Consider the following 14,537-nt stretch of genomic DNA (forward strand, 5'->3'; position numbering starts at 1 on the left):
GTTGATTAAAAATATCTGGCCCAGCACCGGCCCGGTACTATAATTTACTTCTGTTTTTATACCGCCGAAGGAGATTTGCCGGTGATAATATTTGTACCGGCGTATCACCGGCCCGGTACTGTCATTTCGCTCTGTTTTATACTGCCGACGGAGATTTGCCGGTGATAATATTTTTACCGGCCCAGCACCGGCCCGGTACTACTATTTGGTTTTGTTTTTATACGGACGAAGGAGATTTACCGGTGATAATATTTGTGCCGGCCCAGCACCGGCCCAGCACAAAAATTTACTTAATGCTTTCTACTGGCACAGAAGTTTTGCCGACAAAAATATTAGTACTAACCCAGTGTCCTCCCGGTTGTTTGCCAATGTTAAACTATCAGAAAAAGAATTAAAGAAAAGAAAAAAAATTTGAAAATTAATTTATTAATTAATTTATTAATTTAATTATTAATAATAAATTAATTAGTTAGTTGTGCCGGCAATTATATTAATACCGAGTAGGTTGCTTATTGGTGCCGGCCCGGTATTTAACCGGTGAATAGGGCGGTTATTATTATTTATAATTACTATTTTTATTTATTTATTTTTAATAATTTAAATTGAATTAAAATAAATTAGAAATACAAATACTGGCCCGGTACCGTACCGGTTGTATATTAGTGCCGGCCCGGTACTGCTGCCAGGTGGAATGTCGGTTGGACTTTATAAGCTCACTTTGAATTTGCTTTCCATATGCAGGTTTAGGTTAGCGGATGTGGTGTCGACTTTGCAGCCTCAGGGTCCGGAGTTCAATTCCTCGAGTCTTCAGATTTTTCTATAATTGTTTATGTTTCTCTGTTTCAGCATTTAATATATTTACTGTTTCCAATTTAAAATTAATAATAACATTGATAATAATAATGATAATTAAACAATTAATCACCCTCTGAGCAAAAGGATATCCCAGGGATATCCCTGAGATATCTCGCGGGATATTAGGATATCCCAGGGACATCCCTGGGATATCTGTGACGTCTCAGAGATATCCCTGGGATATCCAAATTTCCATCCCATGGGAGACTCGCGCGGGATATCCTAATATTATCCACGCGGGATATGCTACGTGAGAAATAGTAATATGTTGAAAAATAATTAGAGCTTTAAAGAGTTGAAAAACCATTATTAAATTATAACTAGAATGAGAAAAAAATTATTTCAAAAATAAAAGATTATATTTGACTAATAACAAAGTTATTTTTTTGTGATTTAATAAACATTAGTTGAATTCAATAAAAAATGTCTTTTTAACGCTAAACATTTATTGTGTGTGGTTAAATTAATTTTGGTCAATTCATTTTATCTATTACTGATAAATATTTATTGGTTAAAGATATTTACAAGAAACTAAAAAAATGTGAAAGTTAAACATATTAAACAGCAACACTTATAATCACACACTGCAAAACACACGCTTCTGATCTAATGACGCGACGCCATGGTCGCCATGACACTCAACAGCTGGGAAGGTCGACGCCTGCGCGTGTAAGATTATATGAGTACATACATATAAAATTTTATTTCTTCTTGTTTAAAGGGAAAAATATACTGGATTTTCAGTAATTAATCTAGTAATTCATGCATTATTTGTTTAGAATGTACAATGTAATTAGAATAAATATTTGAATAATTTAATATATTATCTACCAATATTTGATGCAACAAATATTGAATGAAACTTTTTTGACTTTAATTTGTAAATATAATTCCACACAATCTTTTGACACTTGGAACGATCGTATTCCGTTTAATACACATGCGCTGACATATATCCCACGCAAGATATCCCAGGGATATCCCACGCGGGATACCCCACAAAAGAAAAATTTGCATATCCCGTGGATATCTCAGGGACATCCCAGGGATATCCAATGGATATCCCTGGGCTATCCAAATTTCCGTCCCGTGAGATATCCCATGGGATCTCCCTGGGATATCCAAGGGATGTCGCGGGATGGAAATGGGATATCCACGGGATATCCCATGCTGTGAGGGTCAGACTGAAATATAATTTTTTTAACCGGCCCGGTACCACACCGGTTGTTTTTTAGTGCCGGCCCGGTACTGCGTCAGATATTTATTAGTGCCGGCCCGGTACGGTTGCCGGATACCTACCGAAGTTATCATTCGGCAATTTACCGGTACTGCGCCGGTGGAATGAACAGACTTATGCCGGTACTGGACCAGTACCTAGCCGGTTGTGCAGCCGGTAATAAACCGGCACCAAATGTCTTCCAACAATAACCGGGCCAGTACCGCCCCGGTGGATCATTCGATACCGGCCCGGTACGTATGCCGGATACCTGCCGTAGTTATCATCCAGCAATTTGCCGGTACCGAGCCGGTAAAAACTACGGTCTTATGCCGGTACCGCCCCGGCATTTATAATCCGCCGTTTGTACCGGGCCGGTACCATCCCGGTCGTCAATTTCTACCTGGGTATAATTGAATTCTTTCGACTAATTTTAATAAAATTTTTAAGAATAATTACATTTTTCGAGAAATTTGATTAAAATTGTATTAAAAATAATTAAAATTCTGCGACAAGTTTTATTATTTTTAAAAATAATTAAATTTCTTCAATTATTTGGAACTTATACAAAATTCAATTTTTTTAGTGTTTTTAAATAAAATTTTTCTATAAATCCATTCCTTTTAATAATTAATTAAATATATGTATATTAAAAAATTCAACTAATATTAGAAGAATTTGAATTCATAAAATTTTTCAAGTATCTAAGTTCTTTAAAATTTCTAATTAAATTCATTCCAAATTGAAACCTTTTGAAGTTCATCTATTTATGAAAATTGTTGAAGCAACTCTTTTAAAATTAAATTAATTTTGAAACATTTTAATATAGCGCTCTGGGATACGCAACCTTCTACGAATTTTGCAAAATTTTGATAAACAATTATTGAAAAAATTGTTTTAACATTCGGAAAAGGGGGTTTTGAACGGTTTGGAATTGATGTCTCATTTTGAGAGGATAAAATATTTCGGGTTCATGTTTGGAGGGGTGATAGAGGAATTTCACTCATTGAGGCGCGCTCTTCTCTGTTTTTACAATAATTTTGCGGGAAAATTATTTTATTAAGGATTGAAATTAGAGTAATTTGAGCCACCTTCTAGACCGCTGACACATAGATCCACTTGTCTGTGTGCTCGCCGCCATATTGTCTCTCACTTTCGCCAAAAATGCAACTTTTTAACTTTCTTTTTCAATACTTATTTAAAAAATTACTTGCAAAGAACGATGCTGAAAAATGGTAAAAATTTGCCCCCCAAGGGGATTGTAAAAGATGTATATGTTTTTATAGATATTGACCTGCTGAATCCGAAAATTAACCTTAGAAAGTTCTAAACCTTGGGAAAAGGGTTGAAAAACCACCCTTAACTCAGAGACACCGTTTTCAATACAAAACAGTAAAATATGATAAAATTATTAAATAAGAAATGTTTACACTATAATTTAATAAATTAAGGTAACACTAATAACAACCGCATAATTTAAATCACGATTACGACCCTTGCAGTTTAAAAAACTACCTGCTCATACATCAACACTTATGCCAAACCCCCAAAAAGATATAAAACGTCAATATATTGATACATAACAAAGCAATAATTAATCCTTTAAAAATAAACAACGTTTACCACTGCTGTAGAAATATCGGCCACCCCTAAATATGTTAAAAAAACCACCCCTAAACAATCAAAAACGAAAAAAAACTTAAAATGTCATGGACTAAGATTCTAATGTTTTTGTTAAAGAGTTATACCTACCAATAACAAATAAGCAACTATTGTTACATCCACCATTAACTCAACAACCCTTAATCATTATCAGAAACTACCCCTATATCCCCAGGCAGAAAAGTTGGAGGTGTGCCAGCACTAACAACCGGCATGGTACCGAACCGGTTGTAAAGTCGGACATATGCCGGTACCGGCAAAAAGGTACCAGCCCGGATATGAAATAAATACCGGCCCAGTACCTGCCCGGTGGTAAATGTGGATTTCTACCGGTACTGGTAGTGTGTACCGGGCCAGTTGATTAAAAATATCTGGCCCAGCACCGGCCCGGTACTATAATTTACTTCTTTTTTTATACCGCCCAAGGAGATTTGCCGGTGATAATATTTTTACCGGCCCAGCACCGGCGTAGCACCGGCCCGGTACTGTCATTTCGCTCTGGTTTATACCGCCGAAGGAGATTTGCCGGTGATAATATTTGTACCGGCCCAGCACCGGCGTATCACCGGCCCGGTACTGTCATTTACTTCTGTTTTTATACCGCCGAAGGAGATTTGCCGGTGATAATATTTGTACCGGCGTATCACCGGCCCGGTACTGTCATTTCGCTCTGGTTTATACCGCCGAAGGAGATTTGCCGGTGATAATATTTGTACCGGCCCAGCACCGGCGTATCACCGGCCCGGTACTGTCATTTACTTCTGTTTTTATACCGCCGAAGGAGATTTGCCGGTGATAATATTTGTACCGGCGTATCACCGGCCCGGTACTGTCATTTCGCTCTGGTTTATACCGCCGAAGGAGATTTGCCGGTGATAATATTTTTACCGGCCCAGCCCCGGCCCGGTACTACTATTTGGTTTTGTTTTTATACGGACGAAGGAGATTTACCGGTGATAATATTTGTGCCGGCCCAGCACCGGCCCAGCACAAAAATTTACTTAATGCTTTCTACTGGCACAGAAGTTTTGCCGACAAAAATATTAGTACTAACCCAGTGTCCTCCCGGTTGTTTGCCAATGTTAAACTATCAGAAAAAGAATTAAAGAAAAGAAAAAAAATTTGAAAATTAATTTATTAATTAATTTATTAATTTAATTATTAATAATAAATTAATTAGTTAGTTGTGCCGGCAATTATATTAATACCGAGTAGGTTGCTTATTGGTGCCGGCCCGGTATTTAACCGGTGAATAGGGCGGTTATTATTATTTATAATTACTATTTTTATTTATTTATTTTTAATAATTTAAATTGAATTAAAATAAATTAGAAATACAAATACTGGCCCGGTACCGTACCGGTTGTATATTAGTGCCGGCCCGGTACTGCTGCCAGGTGGAATGTCGGTTGGACTTTATAAGCTCACTTTGAATTTGCTTTCCATATGCAGGTTTAGGTTAGCGGATGTGGTGTCGACTTTGCAGCCTCAGGGTCCGGAGTTCAATTCCTCGAGTCTTCAGATTTTTCTATAATTGTTTATGTTTCTCTGTTTCAGCATTTAATATATTTACTGTTTCCAATTTAAAATTAATAATAACATTGATAATAATAATAATAATTAAACAATTAATCAGACTGAAATATAATTTTTTTAACCGGCCCGGTACCACACCGGTTGTTTTTTAGTGCCAACCCGGTACTGCGTCAGATATTTATTAGTGCCGGCCCGGTACGGTTGCCGGATACCTACCGAAATTATCATCCGGCAATTTACCGGTACTGCGCCGGTGGAAAGAACAGACTTATGCCGGTACTGGACCAGTACCTAGCCGGTTGTGCAGCCGGTAATAAACCGGCACTAAATGCCTTCCAACAATAACCGGGCCAGTACCGCCCCGGTGGATTATTCGGTACCGGCCCGGTACGTATGCCGGATACCTGCCGCAGTTATCATCCGGCAATTTGCCGGTACCAAGACGGTGAAAATTGCGGTCTTATGCCGGTACCGCCCCGGCACTTATAATCCGCCGTTTGTACCGGGCCGGTACCATCCCGGTCGTCAATTTCTACTTGGGTCATCCCTAAAAAATTACCTCCGAAGTTACAAATTAAAAATCAAATTATTTTGCTATTTATGACACTTTAAATAAATATTTGATATGGTGATAATAAATTTATTGCAATTAATAAAGAAAACACATAAAATAAGGTAAATAATAAATAAATAAATAAATAAATAATAAATAAATAATAAATAAGGTACAGTCTTTGGTGGTCCAATCAATAAAGATCAGGGCTATTAGATCCAACCGCTGAAGGTTAGATATATTGTAGTCAAATTATAAAGATCAGGGTTATCAGATCAAACCACTGAAGGTAAGAAACATTGTAGTCCAATCAATTATTATAAGGGTTATCAGGTCCAACCACTGAAGGTAAGATACATTGTTGTCCAATCAATGAAGATCAGAGTTATCAGGTCCAACCACCACTAAAGGTAAGAAACATTGTTGACCACTCAATGAAGATCAGTGTTATCAGGTCCAACCCCTGAAGGTAAGAAACATTGTGGACCACTCAATGAAGATTAGTGTTATTAGGTCCAACCACTAGAGGTGAGAAACATTGTTGTCCAATCAATAAAGATTAGGGTTATCAGATCAAACCACTGAAGGTAAGAAACATTGTAGTCCAATCAATTATTATAAGGGTTATCAGGTCCAACCACTGAAGGTAAGATACATTGTTGTCCAATCAATGAAGATCAGAGTTATCAGGTCCAACCACCACTAAAGGTAAGAAACATTGTTGACCACTCAATGAAGATCAGTGTTATCAGGACCAACCACTGAAGGAAAGGAACATTGTTGACCACTCAATGAAGATCAGTGTTATCAGGACCAACCACTGAAGGTAAGAAATATTGTGGACCACTCAATGAAGATCAGTGTTATCAGGTCCAACCGCTGGAGGTGATATACATTGTTGTCCAATCAATGAAGATCAGGGTTATCAGATCAAACCACTGAAGGTAAGATACATTGTTGTCCAATCAATGAAGATCAGGGTTATGGGATCCAACCACTGAAGGTAGGAAACATTGTTGACCACTCAATGAAGATCAGGTTTATCAGGTCCAACCACTGAAGGTAAGAAACATTGTTGTCCAATCAATCAGTGGTTGGACCTGATAACCCTTATAATAATTGATTGGACTACAATGTTTCTTACCTTCAGTGGTTTGATCTGATAACCCTGATCTTTATTGATTAGACTACAATATATCTTACCTTCAGTGGTTTAATCTAATAGCCCTGATCTTTATTGATTGGACCACCCAAGACTACCTTCAAGGTTTAAATATATATTTTATGTGTTTTCTTTATTGATTGCAATAAATTGATTATCACCATATCAAACATGTATTTAAAGTGTCATAAATAGTAAAATAATTTGGTTTTTAATTTGTAACTTCAGAGGTAATTTTTTAGGGATGATATAGGGGTAGTTTCTGATCATGATTAAGGGTTGTTGAGTTATTGGTGGATATAACAATATTTGCTTATTTGTTATTAATAGGGATAACTCTTTAACAAAAACATTAGAATCTTAGTCCATGACATTTTAAGTTTTTTTTCGTTTTTGGTTGTTTAGGGGTGGTTTTTTAACATATTTAGGGGTGGCCGATATTTTCACAGTAGTGGTAAACGTTGTTTATTTTTAAAGGATTAATTATTGCTTTGTTATGTATCAATATATTGACATTTTATAACTTTTTGGGGTTTTGGCATAAGTGTTGATGTATGAGGGGGTAGTTTTTTAAACTGCAAGGGTCGTAATCGTGATTTAAATTATGCGGTTGTTATTACTGTTACCTTAATTTATTAAATTATAGTGTAAACATTTCTTATTTACATAATTTTATCATATTTTACTGTTGTTTATTGAAAACGGTGTCTCTGAGTTAAGGGTGGTTTTTCAACCCTTTCCCAAAGGTTTAGAACTTTCTAAGGGTGATTTTCGGATTCAGCAGGTAAAAATCTATAAAAACATATACTTCTTTTACAATCCCCTTCGGGGGCAAATTTTGACCATTTTTCAGCATATTTCTTTCCAGAATATTCTTTATCAGCACGAATTTGCCTAATTATCCTGATAAATCCGAACGAGATATCTCTAGTTATTTAGGAGTGAGATGACACGCGGGAAAACACTTTTTTCGATGAATATTTCCCACCTGTCCTTAAATATTTTAAAAGTAATAATTTTATGATAGTTCTTAAAGAATTAAGCTATTAGAAACCCTACTTTCATACTCCTAGACCCTACATTCTAAAAGAAAATTTTGAATTATTTTTTAATTATGCATTACTTAAAACACTGCAAATGCAAAAAGTAAGGGAGAGTGGTCCCATACCGACCCCCTTATGTTTCTTGAAGATGGTACCACTAAAAAATTCGTCAGTACCATCAGTCGAACACTTTCACAACACCAACAACTGGGCCACAGGTTTTATTAATGCATTTGATTTCATTTTGAAGATTCAAGCAATATTAGATTTTAGCATTGTTTAAATTAATTTTTGACCTATACGGAATTTGAGCTAACAGTGTTTTTTGAGTACAGGAAAATTTTTACGAAATTAATTTTGATTGTGTATGACCTTAACTTCAACGCACAACATTCAAATTAAATTGATTCCATTGATATAAGTGATTGGCAAAACATTTTGTGAAAATAGTGGGGGTGGTCCGAAACCGACCCCCAAGGGGTAGTCCCAATCCGACCCCCATATTTTTACATTGTAATTGTTTATTCTCTTCTTCCTTATTGTTCACATGAAGTGAGGATAGGTTTTGCATATTTACTTTTATTTTTTAGGAATTTAGAAAATATTTTACCAACAATCACAGCATTTATTACTTAACTTTAACTCTTTTGGAAAAAGGTCCAAAAATGTATTTAAATGAAGTCAAAATAATTTAACAGTTCATTACAGACTGTTGAATTTTATTTTAATTACTATCAAAATTTTATATCTTGATTATTCTTCAGATTTTCCCCAAAAAAATGGGGGGTCGGTTTCGGACCACCCATTTTGAAAAAGTTAAAAACGTAAATTTTCGCTTTTTCTTTAGATCTTTTATTAATGACAATCAGAAACCTCGGCAACCGTCAGAAAACATTAAAGAATAGTTCCTTTACTCAAAAAAATTTTGACGAAGACAAAGAAACACATTTTTGGCACATTTTTAGCCTTTGCACTTTAGGGGGTCGGTATGGGACCACCCTCCCCTACTCCAAATTGATAAATACTGATGTGTACCACTCTTACTCATCCCAAGTGCTTCAATTGAATCTGAGAAAATCTTCAAATTTTTCTTTTTCTAATTGTAGGGTCTACGAGGTTTAAAAGTAAGGTATAGGTTTCCTCGAATTAGACCCACCTTTACTTCTCCAAATGGAAGATTGGCAAATTTCAGCCTGTTTTGGGAGTCAAAGGAGGGTCTAATTTTAAAAAATTGTATTGTAATCAGACCCTACTTTACGACTGCTAAACCTAAATAAGCCCTACATTTTCAGAGGCTAAGTAGGGTTTAAATTTCGACTCGGGTTAATTTCACATGATTTTTATTTGAAGAATTTAGCATACTGAATTTTTTTCTTCTAACTTAATTTTTTCGTAACTCATCTTTTAATTGATTGATTCTTTATCTAATAATTCTCTAGTTAAATAATAATTTTTTTAAACTAAATTTTATTGATTTAATTGTCTCAAATTATTTATTTTGATCTAAGTTCGTAATTTTATGGAATTTAATAATAACAAATAATTTAACAAATCTTATACTGACAATTAACCTTAAAAATTTGTTTAAGAATATATTATTCTTTAAATTTGAATACAGATTTATTTTGTCAAAATAAAATATTTTTGTTTTGGATAAATCGTCATTTTAATTAATTTACTAATCAATTATCTACTATTATCCAAAATCGGGACTGAATTAGTCAAGAACATTAAAATTTTGTAAAATTATTTGAGTGTTAAGTTGAGCTTCCAATTATTTTTGACTGTCAACTAATAACTTTTGTATTCTGATTGTTTTCGGTTATCGATCTCGTTTTCTTTAGAATTGATGAATAACAGAATGTTCGGTTGTTAATTCATTTCTCTCGATCTCTTTCTATTTATTTATTATTACAGCTACTAAGTTTGATTTAAACAAAATATGTTTGATACAAGTAGGCAGGTTTCTTATTGTAACAAGTCATGAGAATTCATTCTTTAAAGCGAATTTTAATTGGAGTTGTGATTTGAATAAAACATTTATCTTTTAGTACTTAATTATTGTCTTATAAATACACCCTGTAATTAAATCCCCTTGACATGGAAATGATTAATTGATAAATCTCGCAGGATAATTAAATTTCATATGAAAGATGTTGCTGGTTTGGTAATGATTAAATATTACAATCTTTTGAAAATGGGGTTAATGTCATTATTATTTTGTGAAAGTGAATGTCTTATTTTCTATACGCTTTGAAGTTCATACATAGACTTTTGAGACTGAAAAGAGGATTTTGGCGATTGAGCACTTTCTGTCTCGTCATTAAAGATGATATAATACAATAAAGAGAAAAGAACATTATAACACTGAGATTGCAAAAGTGTGAAAAAGCAGGCGGAAAAAGGTATTTTAACACTAGACTATATTTACTCTTTGAGAAACAAAGACGGACACGAAAAATAATGTGAAATGGAGAAATTTTAACTTTAAAGAAATTTTTTTTTCGTTTTTGAAATATGAAATATTGACCCTTCTCCCGCTCTCCCTCTTAGAATTCGTATTATGAAACTTATATTAATAATCCACAGAGAAAAGATTTTTTAACAGTGAGAAATTCTTTATATACAATGGTTTCTTCTTTTTTAAAAGAAGCAAAAAACTGTACGTTCAACATTTTGAGGTATATAGTAGAAAGTTTAATAAAATTCCATTCTATAACCCCAAAGTTGTAGAGAAATTTATTTTTCCCCTTGTACTCAATTTTCCCAAGTACGCTTGGAAATATTTGAAATTTCTCTCTTGGTGGAATGTCAGTGGTTGAAAATTTATATTTTTACTTCTTTTCAAACATATGGTTATTAATGGAAGTATGTATTTATATTTATAATAATAGACCACAAACATGACTTTAGAAGAAAAATAATAAAGTAATATCTCCTGGACAAAATGAAGTACCTATCTAAAAAATTAAATTGTTATATTCAATTATAAATTTTGAATTTTGTAAAACCTCTATCTGATTTATAATAAAAAAAATTCAAAAACTCCTGATTAACAAGTCTTACGCGAATTTAACGAATTAAAAAAATGTAAAAGATTAGTCCGTTCCTATTGCGTGCCCTATCTTTAATTTTGAAAAACCACTAACAAATTCGTATTCTGCGATCCCAAAAAATCACGAGTAATAATTTTTAAGCCAATTGAACAAATTTTTGTACTGACTGAGTTTAGAATAGAATTTCTAAAAATAAATGAAATTTCCAGCTTCTTTAAAAGGAATATTTTTTACATTTTCTAAAGTGACCTTTTGTGAAGGAAATTATCTCTATTTATATATATACAAACAAACAAATACAGATGAAAACTGGAACATTACCTGTCGAGCCATAGTATTCATTCTTGGATCCGGTCCAAGATCAGTAGGATCGAATCTTGGTCCAAAATTCTTATCCCTCGATGAATGTGTCACCATGTAATAGGTTCTTGGTATAAGAATACCAATGATAATTAGATAAGCAGTTGCAATAATTCCAAAGCAGACAATAATATCCCTTACGGATGCATCCATTAGAATGAAACAAGTCACCCAAATTGTCCACACAATGAGAATACCAATTACCGTTGCAAAAAAGCATTTACCCTCATTGTAGTTTCGTTGTATTTGGGTTATAAAACAACTTACAATAAGGAGGCATGCCAAAAGAAATATATCGTAACCTGAAAAAAAGAGAAACAAAATTAAATGTAGTTGTTGGGAATAAATGTTTAATTAGCAGTATTTCCAGTTGCTAATGATTGAGATTTTTAATAAAGTTCTAAAATTGCAGCAGGATTGTTAATATTTCCGGGGGTTTATTAACTTTATTAATCTTTAAGTTGATGTTAATTGACTCTATGAGTAAAATGGATTACGAGAAAAAGATGTTACAAAATGCTATATGGTACTATCATTATATTATCATAAATGCTATCATTTTACCGGTACCATTATTATTGCCACCCAGGAACATATTTTTTTCGTTGTAATTCTAGAAATATTTAAGCAATATTGTTGGAATAATGTCATATGTACCCGGTGGTCAAAAAAACCATGTTCGTTCCAAAAACTTTCTTAGAACGTTTCATATCCGTTATTATCAAATAACGTTCCAAAACATTTTGAAGAACATAGATTTTTAAAAAATATTCTAGAACATTTTTTGGCTGCCATGAAACGTTCTACTTTTGGCAGATATGAAACAAAAAAGATCGTTTTTGGAACAACCACACTGTAAAAAATTTAGGGAGTTAACGGACTCGGGAGTTAGGAGTGAAATTTTTCGAGTTAAAAATCAACTCCAAAAGAGAGTTAATTTCTAACTCCCTTCATTCAACACCGCGCGAGTTATTTTTTCCTTGGGGAGTTAGCATTTGGGTGTGAAGTTTTAACTCTCTTTATTTAACTCCCCTGGCATTAACTCTCCAATGGGTGCGACTTTTATAGAATCCCCTGGGGAGTTAAAATTTAACTCCCTTTTTTTACAGTGCATGGTTTTTGCCATTGGAAAAGTAATCAATAAAGAACTTAGAGAAACAAAAGAGAGTCAATAAAGAATTAAGAAAATATTACTGTATGTTTAAATACTGTACTAAAAATGCTACAAACCTAAAAGTCCAATGAAGCTGGGACTTCTTAAAACCTCCGAAGGATCGTTAGCACCCAGAGCAAAGTACATAGTGGAAATAACCACCTGTACACCGAACATAAAAAACACCATCAAACTTTGAAGATAACCATTGATGTGAACAGTGAAAATTCCACCAACCGAGAAGGCAAGAAAAAAAGCCCTGGACAACATAATGGAGAAAATCAAACCAAATGCTAAAGTTGAGATGAAAATTTTTCTCGAATTCAAATGAACAGCTCCCATGTATTCGTCATCCATACAAAATGGTAAAATCGTCTGCAGCATAAATATCGTACCGAGTATCAATATTAGTGTCAAGAATGGATTACCATCGAGTGATTCGTCAACAAAATAACGGTACAAAATGAAGAGAAAAATAACAATACAAGCAAACGTCCCACTGACCATTATGGTCAAATAAATCGGAATCCAAACACCCGATTTTAGAATACTTCCATCGATGCCAATTTTAACTAAACCATGAGCACTTCTCTCTTGAAAATTTGCACATTTTTGACAATTAACAGAGTCCTGTTTTGTGCATAATCTCGTTAATTTTGTTAATATTTTTTGTGGTTGAATTTTATGCGATTCTGAATTAATTCTGTATGTTGCTATTGGAAAATATTCGTGATTGATGTTCTGTTGAATGATGTACTTGAGATATTGTGATTTATGTGGGATTTGGAGAATATCGTAAGTTTCGGTATTACTCAAATCCTCTCGTGTATTGGGGTCAAAACGTGGTAATGTGCAATGGTTTCCATGAGAAGATGAAGAAGAAGTAGACGACGGAGGAGGAGGAGGACAAGATGCTTCACGAAGCCTTTGGAGAACGTGGGCGACCTCGATAATGGCCTTTCCGATACTCAAGAGGTAAGGTGAGTGAATTAGTGACTTGCTAGTAGTGCCTCCTAAATGAGAAGATGAAGATGCTCCTTGTTGACTCGATGTAAATGCTTCTGTATTTATCACAAAGGATCCCTCCGGCAGTACATCTTGAACAAAAATATATTTTTTTGATTACAAAAAGAAAGTTATACCGAGTCGGGTAGAAATCGCGAGAAGATATGCTTAGAATGATTATTGGTCCTTATAGTTCACAAGGGGACGTATGAATATTCCTCAACTGACAAATATCCGAACTGTCATTCAACGGTAAAGCATAAAACAGAATTAAAATTTAATAGAATAGTCATGTATCTGACTTTATATACTGAAAAAAATTTAGTAAACCAGTACTCTTGCTGTTCCAAGTTGTTGGGCAACTGGTTGGAACGTCTGATGCACCAAAATTTTAGCCGTGCACTCAACAAAATTCTGATGTACATATATATACTAAATAAAAACTTAGATAAACGACATTTATGTCGAACTGAGAAAAAGAGGAAAAACTGCTTCCACTCAGAACCCTTATTAAAATTTAAAAAACTATCTAATCTAACATCGCATCTGGGTAATTTTTAATAATAATTTTTACAACATTTTTTTGAAATTTCAACTATAACTATCAGATGTAGTTTTTTCTACGAGTCCATTAATACCAAAAACTCATTTTTCGTCAAAATGTCATTTACCTAAGGTTTTCCTTAATACGGCAGAATTATAATTTAGACAACTGACATGTAGCAAAATTAATGTTCAACACAACTGCTTTATAACAGAATATTCATTTAATATACCTGACACGCAACAGAATTGATATTTTAATTTAATAGTCTGACAAAAAAGATAATTGTTAATTAATAGACCTCTGGGAACACACTGAAAAGCAACATAATTTTTATTCAGCAAAACGGACATGAACGGAATTATCTTCTGACACAATTTACCTACATGACC

General features: G+C 34.0%; 2 protein-coding genes across 4 annotated transcripts in view; one reads left to right on the plus strand and one right to left on the minus strand.

Moving 5' to 3' along the window:
* The window catches only part of LOC122513113 (G protein-coupled receptor kinase 5), a 668,663-nt gene that overhangs the window by 307,189 nt on the left and 346,937 nt on the right, over window positions 1-14,537 (plus strand). The window lies entirely within an intron of this gene.
* Window positions 1-14,537, minus strand: part of LOC122513110 (protein bride of sevenless) — a 33,621-nt gene that overhangs the window by 11,890 nt on the left and 7,194 nt on the right. For all 3 annotated transcript variants that reach the window (XM_043629366.1, XM_043629365.1, XM_043629367.1), the window contains exons 5-6: window positions 12,674-13,693; window positions 11,405-11,745 (exon numbers count right to left, since the gene is read on the minus strand). In XM_043629366.1, the coding sequence (XP_043485301.1) occupies window positions 11,405-11,745; window positions 12,674-13,693 (1,361 nt within the window). The remainder of the gene's footprint in view (window positions 1-11,404; window positions 11,746-12,673; window positions 13,694-14,537) is intronic.

Source organism: Leptopilina heterotoma, unplaced genomic scaffold (assembly GCF_015476425.1).
Source record: "Leptopilina heterotoma isolate Lh14 unplaced genomic scaffold, ASM1547642v1 Lhet_134, whole genome shotgun sequence".
Classification (NCBI taxonomy): domain Eukaryota; kingdom Metazoa; phylum Arthropoda; class Insecta; order Hymenoptera; family Figitidae; genus Leptopilina; species Leptopilina heterotoma.